The sequence below is a fragment of the Cygnus olor genome, chromosome 2 (assembly GCF_009769625.2).
Source record: "Cygnus olor isolate bCygOlo1 chromosome 2, bCygOlo1.pri.v2, whole genome shotgun sequence".
NCBI classification, from domain to species: domain Eukaryota; kingdom Metazoa; phylum Chordata; class Aves; order Anseriformes; family Anatidae; genus Cygnus; species Cygnus olor.
In genome coordinates this window covers 36,183,373-36,210,572 of record NC_049170.1, presented here as the reverse complement: position 1 = coordinate 36,210,572, position 27,200 = coordinate 36,183,373, and the positions used below count along the sequence as shown (strand labels likewise).

At 36.6% G+C, this 27,200-nt stretch overlaps 1 protein-coding gene and 1 long non-coding RNA gene across 4 annotated transcripts in view; both read left to right on the top strand.

Moving 5' to 3' along the window:
* HIBADH (3-hydroxyisobutyrate dehydrogenase) overlaps positions 1-27,200 on the top strand; it is a 91,218-nt gene that overhangs the window by 11,070 nt on the left and 52,948 nt on the right. For both annotated transcript variants that reach the window (XM_040547685.1, XM_040547686.1), the window contains exons 3-4: positions 1,190-1,299; positions 4,457-4,578. In XM_040547685.1, coding sequence (XP_040403619.1) covers positions 1,190-1,299; positions 4,457-4,578 — 232 coding nt within the window. The remainder of the gene's footprint in view (positions 1-1,189; positions 1,300-4,456; positions 4,579-27,200) is intronic.
* Positions 18,104-26,787, top strand: LOC121065136. 2 transcript variants are annotated; one of them, XR_005816918.1, is made up of 4 exons: positions 18,104-18,230; positions 25,164-25,360; positions 25,493-26,163; positions 26,219-26,787. It is a non-coding gene; the product is annotated as an uncharacterized LOC121065136 (long non-coding RNA). The 2 variants fall into 2 exon arrangements; XR_005816917.1 differs by having other exon boundaries at positions 25,164-26,163.

The following is a 27,200-nucleotide window of genomic DNA, read 5'->3' as shown; positions in this document are numbered from 1 at the left end:
CTGTAAGGTCTCCCCAGAGCTTTCTCTTCTTCAGGCTGAACAACCCCAGCTCCCTCAGCCAGTCTTCATAGGAGAGGTGCTCCAGCCCCTTGATCATCCCTGTGGCCCTCCTCTGGACTCACTCTTACAGGTCCATGTCCTTCCTGTGCTGGGGGCCCCAGAGCTGAATGCAGTGCTCCAGGTGGGGTCTCATGAGAGCAGAGCAGAGGGGGAGAATCTTAATTCTTCATCTTGCTCATTTTAATTCCTGCTTGGAACTGAATTCCTTTCAGTAGAATATCTAAATTAATAAAATCATATTTAAACCTCTTGCGCTGATGATAAGAGAATAAGCTGTAGTGTTTTGGTTTTTTTTGCTCTTTTCCCTCAGCTATGAATATATTAACAATGCATTTTTAAAAAATAAATTATTTAAAACTATTGTTAGACAAAAATCTTACTGGCGTGTGCCTTCTTGGAGTTAATTGGCAAAATTCACTACTTAACTGTCAGTAATTCACTTGTTGTGTACATACCTTAAATACCATACCTTTGAGAGTGAAGTGGGGTAGGTATGATACTTTTAAAGTTAAGTATGTTTATGTAGCAACAAATAGCTGCAAATATATTTTGAAACTTGTTTAGACATTTTGGTGAAGGATGCTTGAGCCGATCATTTTCTTCTTCAAAAATGTCAATCAAGATATCATGAGAAACATCAGTTAGTTTATCTGACTTTTAATGTACCTACAAGCATCACCTTAAAAGTCTTTTTTTCTTTTTTCCTCAGTCTTTTTGTCTTCCAACACTGTATGTAAGCCAAGAAAAAAAAGTGAGATCATATTTAGTGTTTTTCCTCCTTAGAAACATTATAGAGCAGTATTTTGTACAGAGGCATGGTTTATTAGTGAGTTGAAGATTCATAAATAGGTTGCAGACATCTCCACTTATGATGTTCTGGAGGAACTTCCATAACAGGACATCCTTTTCTTTTTTTTTTTTTTTTTTTCCTTTTTTTGTTACTGGATCCAATTAATCGACATTTCCATTATGAGGACAAAGTTTGTCTTGCATTCTAGTTTTTTACCTAACTTAATTGTGCCTTATGACCTGCAAATGCTTAAAACAAACTCAGCCGATGTTTGACATCTCTTTCTCAAGAAGTAGAAGCTTACTTCCTTTCTGTTTTTTGTTTTTTTTTCTTTTAAAGGTAACGGATTCCCCAGCAGATGTAGCAGAAAAAGCAGACAGAATTATTACCATGCTGCCTTCTAGTCCCAATGCGATAGAAGTTTACACAGGAGCAAATGGAATCCTAAAGTAAGGATTTGCTGTAGTCTGGAGAATTCCCTCTTGTACTCAAGCCCGTATTGCACTGCTTGTCAAATGATCGTTATTGCTGTAACTCTTGCTGTGCCTTCAGGGCACTTAACTTGATGCTGTCCTCTATTTTCTTGTTGTTGATATTTCTAATTACATGAGTTCTCTTAACCTGTGCTTGCTTTTGCATGGCTTGTGGCTAAAGTCAAGTTTTATTTCCAGTAGAATAATAATTTATGTGAATTTGAGACAACCCAACTGACGTATCTAACTTCTCAGTTGCATGTGTCTTTTACCATTAAGGTAATGTACTACAGCAAGTGCAAGTGGAATATTTGCTGGCGACAATTACTTGCTCGAATGCTTTTTTCTTTGACATGAAATCCTATAAATGAAATGTTCTGAAGAGCTGCCGTTGTGTCTCATAGTATTAAAGTGCTGACATAGAATAGCTGACAAGACTTTATTGATTTCTACTCTTGTTGTCCATTATCTTGGCAGACTCCTTACTGTTGATAAAGGAATTCTAGGATTTGTAGGCAAAAATGGACTATTGAGCAGTAAGAGCCAGGGATTTATGTAGTGTTATATTTCACTTGAAACCAAATCATCATATTGGATAAACTATAGCAATGTCTTCATCTATTCATACTTAAGAATGAAGATCACCATTACAGTTGACTCCTTATTTTATTAGAGATAATAGGCTTTTCTTTTTTGAGTATAGAAGGTGACTTAATCAGCTTCCCATTTTGGCTTATTGGAAAATACTTTTATACACAGAGGTATTTTTAATAGTAATACGTTCTAAATGGCTTGAGGTTCAGTGGTTTCAGGCCTTTAAAATGGATCGTGTACTGAAGTAGTAGACTGTTGGTTTGCTTCAAGATTCAGTGTCTTGCATTTTACCATAAGGCTTCTGAATACCTGAAAGGGCAGACATGCTCCCCATTCCCCAGACAAAATAAGTCTGTTTCAGAGATGATTATCTTCAGATTACTGTTTTTATACCTGATTGGTTTGACCAGGGAAAAAAATGTAAAAGCAATTTGTCCAAAACCTCAGTTTTGCTTTGGCATGTTTCTAATTCAGGTCGGCTTTAGTCTTTAGATTTGGTGAGAAAACTGTTTCATTTTGGTTTGTTCTTCCCTGTTTATTAACAAGAAAATATCTGAAGAGTTTGTTTAATCTGAAACAATGGTTTTATTAGCTTTTGTGAAGGGATTCCCACTGAGCCTAAAATCCATTATTTGCAGAATTCTAATAGTGGAAATACTCAGAGTTTTTGGACTTTCCAAATAAATTAATAGTATTTTAAAAGCTCTTCTGGCCACAAGTGCGTTGCTCTTTAGCAGGATGACTGAGGCTACTCAATACCTGTGAGGATCTTGCAGGATCTTACTGCTATCTAGCTTGGTAATGTAGGTGAAGAAACATACAGATGACAAAAATATAGTAGATCATCTAAAACTGGTAAAATTGTAGTTATTGATTGTAGGCTATATTAAGGTGCAGTGATTAGAAAATGAAATAGAGGAGAGGGATTTTTCTTTTTTCCTTCCAACACAGGAAACAATAGCTGCTTTCTTCCCTTACTGTCCGTCGTCTAATTCCTTACAAAGCAGGACTGAGCAGATCTAAGTCTGTAGCTTATGCCCTTCAGGAAGAAGGGTAATTGGATCAGTCCCACAAAGCTAGACAAACAGCTGTGGGAGAATTGTACCCAGGATGGCAATGCTTTGAAGACTGATTGGTAGTACTTACTGGTGTAATACAGGCAGTTAATCTTCTGAGTACCTAGCTGAGGAGAACAGAAGATACAGTAAGCAGTCTTGCTGCTGCAGTTTCTCAGCCTCCATATTCAAGAGAAGGAAGTGTCTTTTGACAGTAGTGGTTAAATGTTGCTCCGAGTGATGTGTTCAATGATAACTGGTGAGATCTCATTCATTTTCTGAAGCTTTTTGAGCTTTACTGAAGAAAACATTAACATTAAGGGTTAACGTAGTCACCCTGCTGGGTGACCGGGGAGTCTGTGCCACTGCCACTGCACATTGTGCTGAACGTAAGAGGAGATGATGTAGTGCTGTATCTGCTAAGCTGGTTTTTGTTAGCGTGTGTTCAAATTAACTGCAGCAGCTCATCTATCCTGTGAAAAAGGACTCTGTGTATGTGGCACTGCTTTAATCTGGAGCTGTAGTGGGGTTCACAGCCATATGTGTGTATTGAGAGACTATTTCCAGCAATCCAGCTAATTCAATTCAGTGAACCTCACTACTCCCAACAGCACGCGAGGTGCAGGGAGGCTCTTTGTCTAATGTAACACATAGCTTTAAATTACTCACCTTTTTATGACTGAAAAATTATGCAGTTTGATTTCATACTGCTTGCGGGTCCAGTGGACATTAAATCACAGTGCAATTGAATGGAAAGATGGCTAAAAATATAATCAACGTTTTTGTTGTGTAGGCATTTTTAAAATTAAATTAAATTGCATTTTTTAATCACATACACAACTTCTCATGTTCTGCCATTTGGGATACAATTCTTCTGCCTAAATTTACTTGCTGTCAGTGTGGAAACTTTGCGCCATTCTTTGCTTTTAAGTCTGTAATGGTCTTTTGTGGTTTTAGTTACTATCTTTATATAGAACAAATTGTAACAATAATTAAAAGAATACAAACAGGCTATTCTAATAAGATGCTTAATATACTGTACATAGAAAGAAAACTGTTAAGCTATATATGAAATTTTAAGCTATATCAGTGTTTAGTTCCATTGCTTAGAATGCATCTTCGGTCTGATCTGTATATGATGTATTGTTCAAGCTTATCTGATGGCAGATTTTCCTAGTGTATTCCTTTCATGTAATTTCTTTTACAATAGTATTTAGGAAAAAATATTTTTGTGTATGTGCCTGTGTGTTGTTGTGTGTTCAGGTTTTATTGTGTTTTGAGTCATTCAAAACATTTTAATATACATACTCAGGGGTATACACACTGAGCAGATCTTGCTCAGACGAGTTTAAAGCATTACGATTAATTATTAGTGTACCAAATAATATTTGTGTGGTTGTCATGCTGAGGAAAGTCATTGCCGTGGTAATTGTTGCAGATACCTAGTGCAACAGATATTTAATAATAATAAATCTTTATTTTAGGAAAGTGAAGAAAGGCTCATTATTAATAGATTCCAGTACTATAGACCCTGCAGTTTCAAAAGAATTAGCTAAAGCAGTTGAAAAAATGGGAGCTGTTTTCATGGATGCTCCGGTTTCTGGAGGTAAGTTTTCATTAACAGTTTACCTCATATCGGACAGCTTGTCTTCTTGTTAGCAATCAGCCGCCACTCTGTGCCCTTACTGGTACAGTTGGTTTTCTTTGCTAGATGTATGGTATTCTTTTTTGTTCCATTACATTAAAGAAAGGGCTGCCTCTTTCCTCTGTGACATGTACGTGTTTGCCTCTGTATAAAGAATTTAATGCTTTCTATGAAGCACAATGCTGTTTGTCATCTCTCACCTGAAGGCAGTGCTATTGCAGCAAGGGAGCTCAGGCTAGTAAACCTGATCTTTCAGTGTACTGTATTTTTTATTCTTTGATGCAGTTGTATTACTGTCTTTTTAGGAGCAGATGAGAAACATTGATGTTTAAGAAGTTGCATGTTACTTTAGGAATATTTTTAGGCTTACAAATAAGCTGTTGTGATAGACCTGGATAAACTGATCTTTCACATGGTATGGTGTAGTGGTTCTTTTAATTTAGCTTCCTTCAGAATGTTATATTATGATGTGGATGGTCAACATCTCTTCAGTCTCCATCTGTTTATTTCTGCTAGGGGAAGACTATTTAGCTTCCTCTGGTTTTATAACAGTTGAATTGTGTGTGTCTGTGTGAGAGAGATTTTTGTACTCTTGAAGTTGGAGGTTGCTAATTACTGATCTCTGAGTATTGCATCTATTGTAAGAAATATTTTAGAGCAGGGAAGTCTTTCATTTTGTGGATAGAGGAGAGTAGAAGCATAAAATTAAGATTTTGAAAACAAAACCGTAGCTAATTGTTATTATCGTTGAATTGTTATCTAAAACCTCTAGAATTAGAAGATGAGGAAAACCCATTTTTTGTGGGAAAATCTTACGGGTTTCTGTTGTTTTGTTTTGTTTTGTTTGTTTGTTTGTTTTTACAATCCACTGTAAAAATTAATCTAAGTGGCATTGTGAGTCCTCTTTATTTTACTGTTTTAATTGAGGTAATTCAGATAGCTATACCTGAAAGAGAATAAAAATGCAACGGGTATGAGAAAATTTGGTCTTACAAAGTTTATCAAAGGTATGATGCACAAGCTAGAAAGAATACAGAGCCTGTATTTCACATCATGAAGATGAGTGTGGGTGAGGATCAAAACCTAACCATCTTTTTAATTTTCAAGTGAAAACTTAGCTATGATTTGGCAACACAATAGAAGCCAAAGTGTTCACCCCAATTCTAATGTGAACAGAAAGTAGGAAGAGCCACAGCATATTCAAGGCTATAATGGGAAGACAGGATTCTTGCTTCAAGCCAAAATATTAGTCCTAGTTTTATAAAGTTAGATAACTTGTCAGCATGGGAATAAAAACCACAGAAAAAAATATGTTATGGGTGGAGTATATATCTATCTGATCCTTTTCTGAACATTGCACAGCCTTATACTTACTAGTTTGGCAATTCTGACATTTTTATGTGGTTCTTTTCAATCCCTTTCCCCCAAATATGTTGTTTACCTGAGGGTAAACATATTTATCTTTTGGAAACATCTGTATTTTTTTTCCTATATTTTTTGCTTTAAGGCTGATTATGCTATAACTACAAAGAAAGAAAGAAAAGTTTGATTCCAAAACAACCGTAGCAGGTTTTTGGGTTTTGTTTCTTGAGAAAATGTTAATGCTGCGACTGGGTTAATGTGATAAAATACAGTTGACTAATCTGAATACAGATGGCTGTTTTGGTGTTTAGTGGTTTGTCTGAATACAAATTATTTGGTGTTTATTGTGAGTTACAGATTGAGTAATATTATGAAGGAGGGGGAAAGAATTGATGTTTATCTTTCTAGTATATAATATGCTTGTGAATGCCAAGTAGCACTCTGTACAAATCGTATTTAAAGCGGGCAGTTGCTAGACAAATGGAGAAGTTAAGTACGTTAGAAAAACTTTAATGTTATGCTTTGGGTTTTGTGTCTTTTAGGGCCCTACACATCATGTCTTTGGGGTATTTTTGTATGTCCTGACTGCATTGTTGGCCATTAGACAAAGCGCTAAATGGAGAAGTATGCTCAGCTCTCTAGAAATTGGCAGGCATCATTGTGTTGCTGTGACATGCAACAGACTTGGCAGGAGTGTCAGTGAGGGAGTTTGTGGGATAGAATGAGGAGGAAGAGGAATCAGCAAGCCTGAACTGTCATCTTTAGACCTATGTGTTTACTAGCTGTTATTGGCAGATGATTCCACTGGTGGGTTTGGGTATTTTGGGTATGCCTAATGGACATTAATATTCATCTGCACTGAAAACAAATCATTTCACAAACTAAATAATATTTTGAAAGGTGCTTGGTTTATAAAACTCATGGAGAAATACTGGTAATTTTATTCCTGTTCTGACATTGCAAATAAAGTATATTAATGTCTAGAGTTAGTGCCGGATTACAGTGGCTTGTTTGCAGCCTTACTTCTGAAAGATTATTTCCCTTAATCTTTTTCAGATAGGCCTATGCTGCCCATGTAGTAGTGCTGTGCTCTTTGTATGATTGGCCTACAGCATTTACGTGCAGCTTATAGTCAAGACCCATTAAATGGAAGATAATACACCACATTACTGTAGTGTTATTTTGTATTAACTAACTTTGGAAAATACTTCTCATCCCAGTAGTAGCACGCAGATTATGCTGCTAATGCTGTTTAGAGATAGCAGTCACTTAATCCTGGGATTAGGATCTCTTGCAGGTCCCCATGAGAAAGTTGTGCCACAGTTCCCAATGCTGCCCTTCGTGAGCTCTTTGTGAGCATAGACAAATGAAGACAAATCTTCACAATCCATGTTTATTTAATATATATTTTTTTAACCTAGAGGAGTAAATTTATCTTCTTACAAAGATTGGATTCTGCATCTTCGTACACGTAAAAGGCTTTTAAAGCACAGATCATCACAGAAGCATATTTAAAACTGACTTCAGTTGCTGTTGAAAGGGGTGCGGGCTGAGCATGAGATCTAAATTTAAGAATTGGGTCAAGTGAGTCTTCCCATTGATTTCAATGGAAGTATGATTCTTACCTTGCAGTTCAGAGCAAATTTTACTGGTGGTTTCACTGATGCTGCTGTAACATCTGTCGTTGTTGAATTCAGTACACAAAATATGCATTGTCTAAAGTACGGTGGACAAAATGTTGTTGGTTGTTTTGTTTTTAATTTAATTTCTGATGAGATGGTTTCTTCATTGTAAACACTGTTAGTGTTCAGATAATATCTCTGCAACTTTTTTCCACTTCCATAACTCTGAAATTAATTTGGGCTCCTGCTCTGCTCAAAACATGTTGTACTGCATTTTGCTGGAACTTCACAAAAAGAGGTGCCAGCTTGATTACCTTTTATGTTTTTGGAGTTACAGGTAAAGTTTTCAATTCTGTTGTAGGTATGGTTCTCTGGATCTGATAATGAAGTTTAGGTAGATCTTTCCCCTCGTTGTCTACTTTAGCTGAGATAGTAGTCAATAAGTCAACCTGCTAATTGTTAATAGCTGTCAGAGAGAGCTGCAGTCATGCTAAAACAGTAATAAACACTAGAACAACACATTTTTTTAGCAACTGTGGGCTGGAGTAGATTAGAAAAACTTGGAATTTCTATTCCAGCTGTCATTTCAAACTGTTTCATCTTACAGTAGTACTTCCATAAACTCCAGTTAACCATTAAGTGGTGGAAGGAATATTACCAGTAACAGTTACAAAATGAGACTTCTGCTCTCTGGTAATGGCGACCTTGAAGCATGAACTACAGACTTAATCCTTGTGTGGCCAAATCTGTCCTTAATATGGAGCAAAGAAAAACAATATTTAGCAATACTGTGGAGATCTTTTCTTTGATTTCGTCATAATAGCACTATATTTCATGGCTCTTCTCCTCTCCTTAAATGAGAACACCTCAAAACTGGAGGAATGAATGTATTCAATGGCATGACTGGACTGATGGAAGAGATTAAATAGGCCAACTTGAAAAATTGGTGAATGTTTCTCTTACTCAGGCACGGAAGGTTTAATGCTTTTCCAAAAGAAGTAGAGGAGAAGGCCTTACAGAAGACTTAGGAGTATGTCTATGCACACTAATGCTTTCAAAGATGAATTGAAAGATGTTTTAAGATAAGACTAATGAAAAATAGTAATGAGTGGTTCACACATTGCAGCTCTTAGATTGTATGTTATATTCTAATAAAGCATTATCATCATCAATATATTTGTGTATTGAACAAAGCTGGTTTAATAGACCTCTCATTTGTTGGAGAACCTCAATAGAGCTACTTTTTCTTGGCTTTCCTAGGTTGTATCTGCTTTGTTTCCATAGCTTTGTGCATTTTTAGAGAAATGCAATCTTATTACTTCTGTTTACATTTTAGCTGAATGCATCAGATCTTACTACTTTTTCGCAAAGCTTTTTGATTTAGGGACAGTAGTAAAATTTTCAGTGTGCAACTTTAATATTAAAGGTAGTATGAAAAATGTTATTGAGTTATTCTGAAACTTAAATGAGGTAAAACTAATGCAGGAAGTAACATAACAAAGAGAAGGATCAGGTGTACTGTCATTTAAGGAGGCTAAAATGAGGACAAAGAAATACTTTGAAATCTGAGATGCTTTAAAAGCTTATGATTCCTAATAAATTTTAAAAAACTTGAAACTATTTAACAATTCTTACGTTCGTCAAAATAAAGCCTGTTTAATAGGCCTCTGTTTTCTTGGAGAGAAGATAGAAGACAATGGAGATCTTGAAAATATACGCATTGTCAAAATGCATATTATGACACTGGGGAGAGAAGAAGTATAAACCCTGTGCAGAAGTCACAGCAGCTGCCATTGCAGAAGGATGAGATAGTACATTTACTGCTGTGCTGACTTTGTGAGGGTATTTTTCTTCTGTGAGTCTGTTATGCTTTTTTGTTTTTTTTTTTTTTACTTTTATGGAGCATGCAGAAGATAGTACATGGCTAACCAAGAACAAACAGATTTGTTGAGAGTATCATCTGAAAATGTTCACTGGGGTGGAGACAATCATTCCTACAATGACTAAAAGGGTGGAATGAGTGATTTTATTGAAGTGTAGTGTATATTTTGGCTATAAAACCGTGTGTAGTCTGGCCAACTAGTGACCAATGTGTAGGGAAACATATCTGTCTCCGTTTATTCGAAGGTGTAAAGATGAGTTATTCAGGCTGGCCCAATGGGATATAACCAGGAATAATAGGCTGGAAATTATTAAGGAAAGAAAAATGCATGCTGTGTCTACCAGGAAAAACTTCCTAACAACATTCTTCATACACTGTGGAATATTTTTCCAAAGGGGCTGGTTGAAGCCAAGTATCTTGACATGCTTTAAACTGTACTGGGCAAAGTGCTAGGAACTATTCTGGAGGGAAAAATCTTTAACTGGCAGAAAGATGGCTACATGATCTAATAGGTCTTTTCCATCTCTAATGTCTACAATTTTGTTGTGTTCTCACACATGGTGTTCAAAAACAGTTAAAGGAAAGCTGTCCAGATGGAAGTTGAAAATCCCTGTGGCACTCTTTGAAAAAGAGCAAGGGATAATTGTGGAATTATGGCCAACATTCCTTTTCTCAATAAAACTGTTTCTAATATCCATGGCTGCATGCGAGCTGTTACTGAATTCCTAATAGCTGTTCTATTTACTTGTGGTTACTTTAATGCTCATCCCATCGAGCTTTCTGAGATATACAGAGTAAGAGAGATCTTCAAATTTCAGCCAGTCATAAATCCTAGGGAATAAAAACTAATTATTTTCATTTTTAAAATTTTGATTGCTTCTTCTAGAGAACTTTTAAAGTTAAGGAGATGCAGGTGTTGTTTGGAAATGTTTCTGGAATGCAGTGATAGCTTTGAAGCTTTCTACAAGATTTGTTTTGTTTTAAATGTTCATAAGTTTTTCTTTTTTTTTTTTTTCTCATTTAAGAGACTGTTTTATTCAAAGAGTATTTTTCATCTAGTCAAAGAACCTAGCATGACTCTCATGCTTGGGATGGTGGGGATGATCAGTACCAGACCTTAATAATGCCCTGACTCCTCCTGAATCATTCTGTATGACGCTAAATGTGGATGGCACACTTCGACAGTGAACCCAGCACCACAGCACACCAGGGCAAGATACATAAACTGGAATAGGTAGCACAGAGCAGAACCGTAAGTATGCTGTGCCTTCACAACAGCCATCACCATGAGGACGACCCTAACTAGCTGCAAGCACTGGAGGTGCCACTGGAGAAAATGCAGCTTATTCTGAATCTTATTGCAAAGTCATTGTACTTGCACCAATTAATTGCTGCCTTCAGCAGACTTTTTCAGTCTGCAGATGCACATTCCTGTTGTTTAAACAAACAAATAAAAAGCAGAGCAGGTCTTACACTAGACACATGAGAAGAACATCCTAAGTACCTGAACCAATGTCTTGGGACACGTCATGCAAACTACTCTCTTTTGAAGAAGGCTTCTTTGTAGGCGCATTAAACACAAACTGTTTTAAAGAAGTGGAAAGAAAATAAACAGATGGGAGAAACTTTATAGATAGGGGCAACTGCCCTTCATTTTGTAGTGCAGAGACGTTTGAGCAGGCCTTTGAAAGTATGTTGTTCATTGATCCTCTAAATGGCTGAATCCAAGACGAGTAGAAAGGAAGGAAAGTTGATCTTCAGTTGACCCTCATCTGAGGATGCCAGTATTATGAGTGACTTCTGTTTTGTTTTTAAAATCATGGTGACATGTTGGGCAAGGTTGGGATTTATATGGGAAACCATCTGAAGATCCTGAGCCATTCTAAGATGCTGATTTGTTGCAGAAAGTTGTCTTATAGTGGGGAGCATCTTTGTGTTTTGATAAGTTTCTTAAATTGTGCCAATAAAAAAGAGGAAAATTGTTCTCGCAGAAGTATTCCCTCCACGATTTAAACAAACACCTGGAAACCAATGAATTTTTAAAGTATTTTAGTATTGCTGGCTTTGAGACAATTCAGCAGCTTAAGCTTTTTTCTGTAGGAGGACTACTCTTGATTAATCCTCAGAACGCAAATAGAAATACCAAGACTTCTTAATTCTTTCTGCTCCAAACACATCTTAAAAATCCATGATTTGTATAATTAAATAAAAACGTAAGAGAAGCAATATAGCCTCTTATTGTTGATATGGACTTAGAATTCAGCTTGTGAGCATATGAACTATGTAAATGTTCACCTTTCAGTCTGTCCAACAGTATTTAGTCCTGTTGGCTCACTGCTTCAATCTACTGAAATGCAGAGGACAAATGAGAGTCAGGCAGTTCCTGAGCTGAAAAGATACAGTTTTTAACTACAGTTCTGTTCGTGCCAAATACAACATACAACCTGAAGTGAAAACAAAATGACTTACTGCACTGTATTTGACCTACAAGTTTAACCCTTAAAACTTAGTTATCCTTTTCATACCTGTAGTTAATTTAGCTGGAAGAACAACTGTGGAAGAATATTAAATTTGTCTGCAGTAAAATGGGGGGAAAGTGTGAAACACTGTGTAACACTTTATTAAAACCTTTATATATTTTAAATCATGTAATGATTTGATGGTATCCCTCTATGTTTTTTAACTCTTCGTAAACCTCTGGGGCTTTCTTAATATGTAATTTAGGTCATTGGCAATAATTCTAATCTGACATGATTATTATTAATTTACTTTATTTGATATGAATTGCTGCAAACTCTTGCTCTTAGTTAGTCAGCAACTATATAGTTTAACCATATGCAGTCAGAAACAACACATCTTTGCTGTCATTTTGTTATCAATCTGTATATTTCATCTGCTTTCTGAGAACACGTGGTGGGAATGAGTGACTTGTGGCACTTGGTTTATTTGCCACTGTGAGTACAGAGAAGGTCACTTTGACGTTGGCTCACAGACTGGCTGAGGAGTGTACTTCTTGTATTTTGTTTACATTAGATTTCTTGGTTTTGCTTACAATCATGACTTTTCAGTAACCAGTGTAAATGTAAGTTGTAACTATAGATAATCCATACAGTTTTATGACTATAGATAGTTAGTTCTTTGAACTTAGTTGATTTCTGATGTTCCACGTTTGTCTGACACAAAACTTTTTCCCAATGTTGCAGTTGCCAGTAGTCCAAAGTATCTGGGATCAAATAAATGCTTTTTTTTTCCCTTAATAAGGTATTTCACATTGAGTATGCTGGAAGAGTAGAGATTTTTCTTTCTCTTTTAGAAGTTAAAGGACAGTTAGAAAAAAGCAGTTTTCACTAGCATTACCAGTATGTGAGGCACTGTCATAACAGAGCTCTAGTTTAGAACAAACCAAGAGTGTGTGTTATAGCTTTCCTATCTCTGGAGATACTCGTCTTAGACTTTACATTAGTGGGGAGCTCGGGATGATGCTGGGGCAGTGGGAAGCTTTTGCAGCGGAAGTACCAAATGAGAAGCTGATGTGGGTTTGGCAAGCAGGAGCACTTCCTGACTTGGAGCATCCTCTTAGCAGCCTCGGCCTGAATCCTGGCTGCCTCCGACGGCTCCCACCCTGTCCAAGATGGAAGTTCCCACAGAGAAGGCTAATAGCATCACTCACTGCCTCAACATGTCACACTAAGGCATGGGGCTTGACTGCTGTGAAACAATGCAATAACTGCCTCCAGCGCCAAGAGAAACGTACCTGATCACCCAAACGTCCCTGTGCTAAACCAAACTGGACTATAGGAAGGCATTTCTATTAGCGGTGGAGCAACTGACACACCTAATAAAGAAGAAGGTGAATAATCTGTTACTGTTCAGTTATTGGCACTTTTTTTGGACTGTATTAGTATGCTTAGCAATTCTTACTGCTAAATGCGGTTATGTGCATTTATTTAGTATGTTGTTTTCCTTAGCAGACAATTATACCAAACTTAAACAGAGCATTTTTGGTAACAGGGTTAAAGGACTCTAAGAAGATTGAAACAGTAGGCAGCAAAGCTTGTTAAGGAGTTTTTATTTTACAAGCCCTCAAGAATTCAGAATATGGCTTGCTTACTACTTAAAAAAGTCCAAACGTCCCTTATAGACTCCATTTCAGAGCCAGCATCAAATCTATGCTATACTTGTCTAAAAATCCAAACATGTACTCTTGGCCGTTACTGTTTACTGAATCAGAACCCTACTGTTTCCACTTGCACTGTATCTAATTTATCGTAAGTTGACCACAAAAGCTAAAATTATTTATACATTGGCACCTAACAGCTCCACTATAGTTAAGGGTCTGTTGGCATTTCCATTATAAACCTTCCTTTTGAGAGGTTTATAACTTGGCGGTTTTACTTTTGCTTCAGGCTCAAATGTGCCATTTTCATCCAAGCACAAATTCTTCTACAGAATTTCATTTAAATCAGTTTGGCCATTATTTATTTTAGAGTGTGTACGTTGGGGAGTGGAAGGGAACATAGTATTTAATTTTGGTTTCAGAGGCTTTTTGGTCAGACTATATAATGAAAGAAAAATGGTGCTTTTTTTTTTTTTTTTTTAATGTAGGCACTTAACCCTTCCTTGGATGTGCCAAGGGTATTAAAAACATGCTTTTTCAAGTTGCTCCCATTACTCACATGCCAAACGTCCTCTCCCACCCAGGTACCCATCTTGTCTGCCCCTTCCCAATGACATGTTTTGAGGAAGCATCTCCAGGCTTCTGGCATTGAACAGATTTGGGGAAGTGGATGCAATAACATACAGTGGATGTTCTGTTGAGGGGCCAAAAGCCAGCCGGTTCAGCAGAGCAAACAGATGGAGCTTAATTGGAAAAAGAGAGGCCAAATGCAGTTGTCAGTCAAATGTAACCCTATGTGGCTACGAGTGGCATTTGCTAGGGCTCTGCCATTCCTTGTGGGATGTGGGTGAATTACTACTTGGGTGCAGTAATCCTCTGAGTCTAAAAGTGGTGTGCGTTGCTGTTTTCACATGGCCCTGAATGCTGAACCACAGAGGAATTTCAGCTCCTTCTAGTCATAAATTCTTACCATAGTACTGTATTATTATGCTAATTAAATTCTTGCCACACAAATAACACATATCTATAATGTTTCAGTACTAATCATAGTAACACAGTACTAGTGTTCTTTTACATGGTGGTTTAAGAATACAAAGAAGGGGAATTGTGTACAGAGAGGGAGAAGCTTTTATTAGACCAAATAATACAGTTGAAAATAGAAAACAAGTTTCTTTCTCAGTTCTTTCATCACGTTATGCAAGAAGCAGTAAAGTACAATAGCTTTTTTTTCCCTTTGTTATTGAATTACTCAGAAGAAAAAAGAATTGGTAGAAAGCAAAGTGAGGAGGGGACACGTGGTTTGGCAACTTCTTGTGTACTCATCCTTTGGTGTCTTCTATTTTCAGGTATTCATGCAGATTTGTAGAGTAATTCTTACTGACTGGACAAACATAATAGAACTGCTTTGCTCTATTGTATATTCTCTCTTATTGACAAAAGGGAAAAGGGAAGCAGAAGTAAAATTAACCATGGAGGCAGATAGCAGCAGCTTACTGAACCATGGGGCACTGGATCCCACTGAAGCATTTGAAAGTGTTCTACATCTTTTTTTTTTTTTTCCTAACTCCAGATGTTAACAAATTCATAGGTCAAGTGTTCCAAATCTTGAATGTTTCAGAGACAACTCATTTTAAATTTTATTAGTTTATTTTTAGCTTGTTGGGATTAATGTTTAAAAGCACTGAAGGCTAAAACTGTAGTATATATTAAACCCCACTATTTTAAATTTTGGATTCTGCAAACAGAAGCTTCCAAAAAATGGAAATGTCACAAAATTAGTGACTTAGTTCACTATCGAAACTTTGATTTCAATAACATTGTTACTGGCATTCCTTTATTGCTAAGAATCAAGAAATTCAAACTACATGCAGTCACGGGACAATATCATTAGAAGTAGCTATATGGGAGCCCATAGCAGAGTACATCTGTAAAGCTCCAATTCAGCATAATATTCTTAAGCATCTACCTAAGCCCATCTGTTTCAATGGAATTAATTAGTGGTTGAAGAGGTAGCATCCACAGTGGATGTTAAGTGTCTGTGGCAATCTGTGTGTGTCTTACACTACTAAGTTACTATCTGTGAAACTCAAGGGTTTCAAAGCACTATGCAGACTGGTGTTCTAGGCATGATTTGGCCGGACATTTCAGGCAGCATTTTTATTTGGCAAAAGCTGCACAAGCATAATCAGACACTGCTTTTGAGTGGATCTGAGTTTCTTTTAAGTAGTGCAGCAATAAGGGGATGATGTACATCTAATTGGTCTAGTTATTTGGAAATATTCTTCATCCTGAACTAAATATAGAGAATTTTTTATTTGTTGTCACCTATGTTCAGGGGTTTAACATTTTTTTATTTTCTGTATTTAGTCCTGTTGATATATAATTTAAACCTTGTTGAAGTGTAGTTTAGCACAATGAATTCTATTCCTTTCTGCCTTTCTTAGAAATGCAATAGTATAGGGTTAGAGTATTTTATGGTTATTTTCAAAGCAATATCTCCTGCAAACATGATCTTGAAGCAGAATTCTGTATTTAGGCTTTACAAGTTGTTATGTTTCATTACTACTGTATTTACGTCTCTTCAGCACAACAATATTTGGCTCGCTTTAAATGCTGTCTCTTACCTCCTAATTTTGTAACTGAAGCAGAAATAATGTCCATTTTTCCCCTTCCCTTCATCCACTGTGGTATGCATACTGCTGTTTTTAATGAGGTTGCAGCTGGGAATAAGCATTCTTGAATCTCTGTTACTTGATTCTATAACAACTTGAGTGTCTTCCACACTGGCTCATGAAATAAAACACATTTTTTAAATTCCAATTGTTGCCCTGGATTTCCGATGACAAAGTATACAGGGCTTTTTGGGAGAAAAAGAACTGGAGAAGGTTTACTAGCTGAAAGGTACTTCTCCGTAAGTACCTGGCATAGGCTGCAGTTGCAAAAGAAGCAACCAGGAGTGTTTCTTTTATAGGTGTGTGGCTTTAATGTGGAGTTTTAAGTGTTCCTGATGCTCATGTAGGTTGCTGAAACCATGGGACTTTGTCTGCAATTTTGCCAAGTGTTATTAAAATTTGTAATTCTTCTCACAGCTCTCACTAGGAAGGTACCTACCTGCTTATGGTCGCTTGCATATGTGGCTTAAGTGAATGGTACACACTTTTTTTTTTGACCTTCCCAAGCTTAAAATGTGCTTTCTGATGGCAATGTAACTTGGATGCCTTAGAACTTGGGAGCTGATCTATGCAGCCCTTGATTACTTTGCATCAGATAGTTACTGTGAAAGCTGACCAATTTAATTGTCAACATGAGGAAGTACTCACTACGATGAGACAGAACTCTGTACCTTTTATGTATTTAAATAAACTGCATGGAAATCAAGGGTAGCAAGTGTTGCACATTTGTAACACTTTTCTTAAAAACCAAATAGAAGCTAGCAAATGAAAAATGGACAGAAAGATGTCCCTGATTTTATTTTCTTGTGTTAATTTTCGTATATTTTTAGAACCTTGTGAGTTTTTTTTTCCAGGATTGAGAAATTGTCCATATTGGCTCACACTTTCCTGTTGATTAGTGTACACGTTCATTAAAAGAATGACTCTCAGAAGGGCACAAAACACATAACATGCAGGTGTTCCTGTTTACTTAAACAGGAGGGTTTTTCTACCCAAAGTACAATCTGTGGGCTTAAACTGAGGTTACAGGAAAGACATACAATAAATTTGATGTGTTTAATTGGTGATAATGGAAGTGCTATCATAAGATATAAATAAGCGCTGTCCCTTCTAAAATACAAGAGATTATAAAAGTAGTTTATATTATTACAATAATACAATGTAATCATAACTTTATATAAATTACAATGTTTTAGTTATTTAATAATATTTGAATGTCTCTCCTTCTTACCATGCAAGTGACGAATGTTCCTTTTCACATTGACTCCATGTAGTCAGCCAGCAATTTCTTATTATGAGCTTCTTCATGAGCAGAAATGTTGCAAAATGAGTTTTATGGACTTTTTCCTTATTTGCCCTGGTACTGTCGTATCTTTTAGACCTCCTATTCTTGTAGAAAAGTAAATAAGGGTTTAATTGCAGCTCTCTGCTCAGTGCTAAGCCAGATACTTGGCAGACAACTGTCATAGGGGTTTTCTTTTTTCTGCCTTGCAATGACCTTAACTTGACCTAAAATCACTACTTTCTGTAGGGATTGTAGTGGCTCAGGCTCGGAAGGTTTCTTGTCTGTCACTTGGTGGTTGCTTTGTGCATGTGTGTGTATGTTTCAAATCGTCTGTACTGTTAGTATCTAACAAAGATGGAAAAACTAACTCCACATATTTTAATGCAATTTGCATTAAACTGCTTCCAAGCAGCAGACACATCTAGATCCCATCTTTTTCTTTTTAAATTGTAGATGCTGGAACTGTAGTAGCTTTAAGATATCTGTCTGTCTGTATCATTACAAATCCATTTAAAATACTAATCATAATTCATGTTCCCTCATTCTTTCCACATTTAGGGGTGTTACCTGGGTTTGGAATAGCCAGCTGTCTCAAACACTATCCGCATTTTTAAAGGAATAAGAAGTCTTGGCAGACACTGGAACAATTAATTGGCTTTTTCAGCCAAGTCAGGTTAGGAAAGTATTTTGTGGGGAGGGGGCTGGGTGGGAGGGGAATACAACCTCCTGGCTTCAAGTTTGACTTCTATTAACCCTTTAGGAATGGTAGTCAGACTTTCTGCTGAGTACAGTTCTCTGTCTCTGACATTTATGAAATTGATTTCTTAGGTAAGAAGATTCTAAGCTATTAATATATAGGACAAAGAAGTTTTATTAGGGAGAGATGCCTGGGATGAGATAGCAAGTGCTGAATCTAACTCATGATAGGTTTAAAAATCTCTGAAGTGAAGTAAGCATTAGAATCTGTATTAAAGAATTCTAACCTCCTTCAGCGTATACATTTTTAGAACAGAAGAAGGAAGGTGTCACCTGAGACACGGGATGATGCTATCTTTCTGTTCAGTTAGGATAAAGTATTTTCATGTTGGACTTGCGCACTGCATTCAACACCTTGGCTTAACCACTAATGCCTGGTTAATATTTAATTTCCACCTCTATCACTTTGCTTACTTTCATTCTAAAACCAGAGCAAGTGCTAAATGCAGAGTTGTGATTGCACATATGTCCTTGCATTCCTGAAATGCTTTGCTAGAAGTATCAGAATTGTTGTGCAATCTCCTTTTTCATGATTCAGTGTATCTTCTGGTGCCTTTTTGAATGAATTTATGGCAAAGAATTTCCAAAGTACGTGGGTGGATGCTCTTTTTCCAAAGACTGTTTATTTGTTTGTTCGTTTCAATTGTCCTTTGTGGAGTAAGCTACAAGTAGTTTAGACTGGAAACTGTAAAGTTAAACTTTTTGGAATCGTTACTGCCCCAAGTGGGAATATAAACCATATTGAACAAAATTTATTTAGCCTATTAAAAAGTCAGCCTAAAACTACATTTAATTAGTTTACACTATTACATCACTTCTAGTGGGGAGTAGAACTTATGCAGAGTAAAAGGAGCTCTATCAGGTGAGCTGACTGTGGCCCATATGGGGCTTTAAGATAATGATGAGTTTAAATTTCCTCTTAGAGCTAAGTGAGAATAAAACTGGAGGCAATAAATACTCTTGGCCAAAGCCATTAAATGAAAAAGCTGGGAATTCTCCAGCTCTTGACTTAAATTGTTTGTTTATCAGCTGGCGCCTAGTCTGGAGTCAAGAGCTGGAGATTTCTATCTGTGACAGAACTTTGAAACTCTTGCAGGACACTTTCATTTTAACTTAAGGTAACTTGAGTTTATAGCTTTGGCTTTAAAGATTACTAATGATTTACTCATTTCCTTACCATTTAACCAGAGAGGACTTTTTCCCAGGAAGGGATCTGTGTTTATTTAGGGCCTTTGTCTGCGGAGGGATTAAAAGGCAGCCCACCAGCATTGTGAACTTGATGGTAATAAAAGGTCACCAACACACACCATAAAAACGTTCTTACTATGGAATTAATTATACAGTGTAATTTTACAAAGCATTTCAGTAACCCTCCTTTTAGACTTCTGCTGCATTTGATTTTTCCTCAAATGGGGAAGAATTCAATTTTAGGGGTTATTTGTGTGAACTAGACTCTGTGTGTGTGGGTACAACTGTATACAGCATAATACACTCATTGGCAAGTTCAACTCACAATTTAAGACGTTTGTAAAATCCTTGCTGAAGTTAGATTTGGACGTGTGAGCTTTAAAACTTAACTAAAGCACTGCACACTGAAAGCAGCAGAATAAAAAATACTAAGAAATTAAAATGATTAACTTAAACGTTGTCATGTTTGGTATTTTATAGAATATTGCATGTTTTCCAAGCCATTAAGCGCTGTTCAAACAGAATCCTGTTATTTTTTCTAAACCACCAGGTGGCATTGCAGCCTAGCCTGCTCAAAAGAGACACTTGGTAATTTATAAAAATTTGTACAGAAGACATTTCTCCCCTCCACCCCATTTATTTTCTCTAGCTTTTGCAGCTTAATTTATAGTATCCGATAATGATAATTAATATTGCATTAAAAAAAAAATCAGAGTGACTTAAGTCATACATTTTGTTTACAAAAGTTTAAAAAGTGTTAAAATTGCCTCACCAGGGTATTTGCAAAATGTCGTGGTTTGTTTTTGTTTTTGGTTTTTCTCCTTTGGTAATGTAGTAACAACAGAATTATGTTCCTATTTAATTAATGAATCAGCTTAGATTCATCCACTGAGAAGGTCACAGTAATTTCATAAAAGCTGAGGAGTGCAGAGGCACAGAAAAATATGTAGAGGAATCCGAGGTTTCCTGAATCAAGTGTGAAGGTATCTTGCTATATTGAAGATGAAAAGTACTATTATGAAGTTGTTTTTTAATGCTCTTTTGCATTAAGAATGTTTTTTCCTTTTCCAATTACCATTTAATCATACCCTCCAAACTGTTTGGTAAATGCACAAAAGAAATCACATGCCCATCAAAAATAACTAGAAAATCATCTTTCACCACATAACTAAATTATTAGGTAGCTAATAACGTGTCATGTGGCCTGTTTGACCATGTTATTGTATTAAATCTGTCAAAGTATAGTAAATCCCTAGTTTGAGTAAAGGGGGATTTTTTCCCAGTTTTGTATTTTTTGAATGTGTACTTCTATGCTTTCACTCTAAATAGATGACTTTAAAATGCTACTGCAGGAATTTCTCTGCAGTTTTACTAAGTGCCACTCCTCTTGTGCCATTGCCCTTTTTCTTGGTGCATTTAATGGGCAGAGCCCATTTTTAGAAATGTATATGTTTTCAAAGTAAGTGTGTCTCTGACCTCCCAGCTTGTTGAAGTCCAAACATACGGGTTTTGCCCTAGTCTGAGTATCTGAGATGCAGCATAATGAAAATACTAAAAATCCAGATAATAATGGAAGAAGACAAAAATATGATAATTTAGGTAATGTTTTAAGCAAATCATAATTTAAAGCTAGTATTGATCTCTTCACTAAGAGAAGTAGTAGTAGAATAGGTAATTGAGGCTTTTGACCCTGGATATTAGACTTTTAAACTTGATACAACAGTCTGCCTCTAAGCTTTGTTGTATACTGATATTGCTACTTACTTAACATCAAAAAGCTGTGGTAGTTTGCCTTTATAGATTGCGCCTGTGTTCTGGAATTGCCTCCTGCTGTCCTTGAACTGTTTCTTGGTTTAACGTGTTAGATTTTCTCATCAAAGCTTTTAAGCACGACGTTTAGTTAACACTTGCTCTATCAAATCTGATACAGTAGACTGGAATAAAACTGTTCTTTTCATTAACAAACACGATGGTTTGACAGGCCTCTTTCCCAGCACATCATGCTTTTTTTGTGTAATGATATGCACATGCAGATTTTACATCACATGTAATCTTTATATTTGCCCAGTTTGCAGCCATTGCTCTAGGACTAGAGTAAATGACTGTTTTTTGCCAAGATTCCAAAAGTAAACTGGCCTCATTAAAAATAATGGTTGCTGAGAAAAGAATCTCTGCAAGTTGGAGTGTTTTTCTTATAGACCTGTTTAATCATAACACAGTTTTGATTCTGTGTCTGCCAGTTCAAGCCAGCGTGACACCACTGCTACTAAGAGCTGGGATGGGAGTCACAGCACAGAGGTGAAAATCAAGAATGTGTGAGTTAAAGGAAAAATAAAATAAGAGCATCCATTTAACATCTGATGCACTGGCTCAGCTAGCTAGGTAAAAATTGGGGATCGGGTGAGAAAGGGGAAGAAGAAACAAATAAAAAAAGGCCTTTTGATGCCTTTAGAAAAGAGAATTTTCTTTGACTCTTCATTTGACTTAAGTACTATGTGTGTATAAATATTGTGTCAAAACCATGGTAATGTTGCGTATTGCTTTGCACATTTTTAAAGCACTTTGAAAAACAGATTTTTTTTAAATAGAAAATTCAATAAAAGTGTATAATGGGAATGTTTAATTACTATAATCAGTTACAGCTACAGTCATTTTAGAGTGGCTGGCTTTTATAGTATTTGTATACTTACTGCTTTAAACTTTACAAGAATTATTTCCTACATAGACACTTGTGACTTTTTTTCTTCTTTCTGTTTGTAAATGTTTTTGGCTTGGGTCAGTAAAAATGGAAATGCTTAAGTACACAGCATGCGGTCCTTAGAAAATTTGAAAAGTGTTTGGCTACTTTATTGTCAAAAGTGGTTTGGTTTTGTTTTTTAAGATAAAGTACGTATATATAAAGGATGTGGCTATGCATATGATCTTTTGTAGTTGATGTTCCTAGTAATATTTTTTTCTAACCCTACGTGAAATTTCAAAAAGTACAGAAAGGGCTTTTCCTAAGAGAATAAAAAAGTTCCTGCACACTGCCAAGGACTCTTAGATTCATAGCAGATGCACTGGCATCCCACTACTAAAATAAAACAAAATCCAGTTATTTCTTTTTAGCCCAAAGCTAGTTAGTGGCAAAGTAGGGATACCACAGTAATGGTAACATATGACACTTTTGACCTATAGTTAAAACTCCAGCTGATACATGCTTGGAAATAAATGTAGAGGAAGAAATTAAAGCTGCTTGTGTAGAAAACACCCTCGAGCTTTTGAAGTAGATGCCCAAGAGCATTGGCTTCATCCTTTTCTGGGATTAGAGAATAATCATTTTGCAAACTAGGTGTAAAATAAATAAGTAAAGAGTTTATAAGGTAAAACCATGAAGCCCTGACTAGTTTCAGAAATGAAATCAGCAGAACCTGCTTTTGAAACAGGATTCACAGCTGGTGTCTGCTGGATAATGGAGCATGACTGCGAATAGTTACAAGCCATATCTTAAAGAATTGTAGCAACTTTTCAAAGGTCAGTCCTGTTACTCATCTCAAAAGTGTTTCTTCTGTATTTATAGTTTCCTGCACCTTTGCTCAGGGCTGTACCTGACTGGACACACAGTGGTAAAATTGCAGAACTTCTTCCTCCCAGGACACTGAATAACTATAAGAAGTGAATCTCTCTTCGCAGCTCTGTGGTTCTGGGAAACTTACCGTTTTTCTTTGCCTAGTGCAAATGGTTAAATGAGTATTATCACAAAAAATAGGTGTTCACAGATTGGGTTGTGTCACAGAATGGGACATTGGCATCCAAGTAGTAAGTTGATTTTACAGTGCAAAAGCAGTAATATTCCCTGGGCAAGAGAATGAGAGAACAAAAAAATGGAAGAAAAATGCTCTTTGAGGAAGTGGGAAGTAGGCTGGAGGGTCTGTGAAACGAGTGGATTGGACTGTTGAATGGTGAGGGAAAGAAATATGGCTGTCGGAGTAAAGAGGAATTCAAGAGCAACTTGAATATAAAATCCTAATTCTTTTCTAGTCTTCTTGTGGCTTACTTCATTTGACAAGAGAATGTGTTGGAGAACATGTTTTATGTGTGTTCTCATTTGGTGGTATATCAGAGTAGTACTCCACTGAAAGAACAAAAAGAAAATTGTTCACTAGAGCAACAGGCAAGGGGTTTCCTCTCTTGAAGGAACAATATGCATTCTGGAATAGCAGGCATTTCTGTCTTTTACGGGTTTGTAAATGATGTAGGTGATATAAGCACTTTTGGGCTTCTTTGTTTTCTTAAAAATAAAACACCAATTAGGGTGACAACCAGTTAGCTGAAAAAAATTGGTCTTGAAATTTTATTTTAAATACATCATTGCATGTTCATATTTGACTCTTTTAAATGACTTTAGGAATAACATTTAAAGCAAGTAGTAGTGCACATAAACTGTTTAAAGTTCTCACCTATGAACCATATTTTTTTGTAGGTGTTCAATAGATAGGACACATTAAATGGTATGCATGTGTACATTTATATCCGTGTTCTCTTCTCTTATCTTTTAGTGCCCTACCTTACATTATCAGAAATGACCCAATAAAATGAACAACAAAAAGTGTAAAATTTCCTTACAACAACAAGAACCTAAAATAACCATTTTATAATGCCAATGAGGTAGTTGACTGTGTGCATTATTGGGTAATAAGATATTCTCTGATGTGTTTACTGCATTCAGCCTTCCACACAAATATGTATCAAAACCATAAAATGACAGTAATTGTAGAAGTATATACCTTACCTTCTTGCTGAATTATTTCTGTTACATTAATGATTATCCAGTGAATTAATTTTTGTTGCAACTATAAACCTTTTACAGAAAGGAGAACTGGTAGATTTTCAGTTTGTCAGTAACTTAATTGTGTTGTGATCTCAAATGCTGTGTCTGTGTAAAGTCTTTTAATGGTTAAAAGTTACAACACTGTAATGCTTCACAAGACTGAGAGGACTTTGTAATTATTTATATATAAATAGCGTTTTTTTTGTATATATGCTTATTATATGGAATGCAGATTATGTGATTAGACACGGGAAAAAAAATGCGTTATCATTTTATGCAAAACTGACACTGCTTTATAATGAACTGCTTGTTCCACATAGTACGTTGAATGAGGGATGTTTGTGTTCTCTATATAATATCAATGCTTTGCCTTCTTTAGTAGTGTCAGTTTTTATAACATTTGAGTTAAATACCAATTCATTTTAAAATAAAAATCAAAACTATTTTTATCCATATCACAAAAGTATAGCAAACTTGATATCATTGTGATGGTTTTAAAGAAAAAAATTAACCAGCATAATACAAATTGATACATTAGATGTATTTTCTCAAGAATAGAGAATTAGATTTTATTATTTAAGACTTAGCAATATTCCTTATGTTTTTCAAGGCTGACTGACCTAGTTGTAGGATGTATCTGTATTCATCTGTTAACGCTCATATTTTCCTTTTGATTGACACACTTTGTGTCCTGTATTATGAAAATAACCTGTATCCTTTGAAGACCAATATAATCTTCGAAGTAGAAATTATCAATACTTTATCCAGGTTTTACGTGGGAATCATCTAGAAGATAGCGTTTGAGAGCTGTAGATATCGAATGGCTGTAAACAATGTGATTTTCTTCTACAGACAAGCCAATTTGAAAGACTGAGGGCATGGATGCACATGGTGAAAGAAAGTGAGGATGGAAAACTATGTGCTTACCAGTAAAAATGGACAGGCAAGCAAGATGTTGGAAACTATATTGAAGGAGCAAGATTCTCTAAAGAAAGAAAGTCACAAGGAGAAGAGAAATAAGATCAGCCTCACTGTTCTAGAAGTCTTAGGTTAGCCTAAAATTTTCTCATAAAATTTCCTGGGGAGGAAAATTTGAGCTTTTTTGGGCAAAAAAAAATGTAAAGGTGAGAGCAGCATGCTGAAGATGATGCTTTACTTCACCTCTGTTTTCTTTTATGTAGTCTCTGAAGCATGCAGCTCTCCTAGACAGGTGAACTCTGCAGAAAAGTTTAATTAGAAAATGCTGTAATGTGTACTGGTGGGAGAGTGTGACACTGCTGGACTGTGGACTGCCCAAGAAAAAGCTGAAGTGCCATTCACAAACAGCTCTAGAATTCCTAACTGGAAGCAGTATGGAGGATATAGGAAAAAGAAAGGACTGTGCACATATGGGTGCTGGCCTGGAAAGTTCTGTACTGATGAACTCAAAGTGCCAAGGGTTTATGTCCCTCTCTAAATCACGAATGAGGAGATTTTACGTCGTCTTTTGTGGGAGGGATTTGTTTGAATGAGTATATTGTACCATAAAGGAATAGCTTTATTAATGTTAAGGTTGCTTTCAATAATATGACTTAATTTATAGACCTATTGGAGGAAGCATAAGATTTCCTCAAGGACCCAAAGCTTAGTCATGGGCACAGACAACATGAGAAAGCATTGCAAGACTGGAAAACCTAGAAAGCAATATTGGCAAACAATCCCAGAAAGCAACAATCGCAGACTGCTTCATGCAGGCCAAGGTTCTGATTTCTTTAAGGGGGAAGTTTTCTGTCACTCACTGGGAAGGAAACACCGATGTACTGTCCTGGTGTCTCATTTTCAGAGTAGTCCTGATTTATAGCGACTTATGGAGGTCATTTAGTCCAGACTGCCATCAGAGTAGTCCTGATTTATAGCGACTTATGGAGGTCATTTAGTCCAGGCTGCCATTTGAAGCAAGACTGTTGCCAAGATTGGATGAAGTGGGCTGTGGCTTTCTTCTGCCAAGTCTTGAAAACCTTCAGGGATGAAGATTCCATCACCCCTGTCTTGTTGACCAGGTCCACTGCCACACTCTCCTCTCAGTCAAGACCTATTGTAGCCAGCATGCAGGGGTCAGGTACAGATGCCGAAGTCAGATCCCAAAATGATAGGGAAAAGAAGTACATGGAATAATGAAAACACTTCCCAGGCATGCTTTTCTAGTCAGTTCTGATATTTTTGAGTGGTGGCAGATTTGAAACTTTTGCGTCTTGTCTGATGAATACTATGCCTTGGATGTGTTGTTGGAATTTTAAAAATAATGGTTCTGAGAGCATCAGAATTGTTCTTAATGTGTTTAACAGTGCCAGTGATCCAAAGACACAAGTAGTTGAACTTCAATGTCTCAGTATTTAACTGGTTTTGAAACCAAGTTTTTCATGTCAAGTTGCATTTGGGATCCAGAATAAAGAAAAGTTGATGCGCGAACCCACAATTTCCTTGAGCATATGTTCTTTTGCAGAATGAATTCAGTCACAAATTTGGTGGCTTAGAATCATAGAATCATTAGGATTGGAAAACACCTTCAAGCTCATCTGGTCCAACCATCCCCCTACCACCACTGTCACCCACTAAACCATGTCCCTAAGCACCACATCCAACCTTTGCTTGAACACCCCCAGGGACGGTGACGCTACCACCTCCCTGGGCAACGCATTCCAATGCCTGACTGCTCTTTCTGAGAAGAAATGTCTCCTAATTTCTAACCTAAACCTCCCCTGGTGCAACTTGAGGCCATTCCCTGTAGTCCTATCTCTAGTTACCTGTGAGAAGAGGCCGACCCCCAGCTCTCCACATCTTCCTTTCAGGTAGTTGTAGAGAGCAATAAGGCTTGTCTTTGTCTGGATAGATAGTGACAACTGCTAAAGG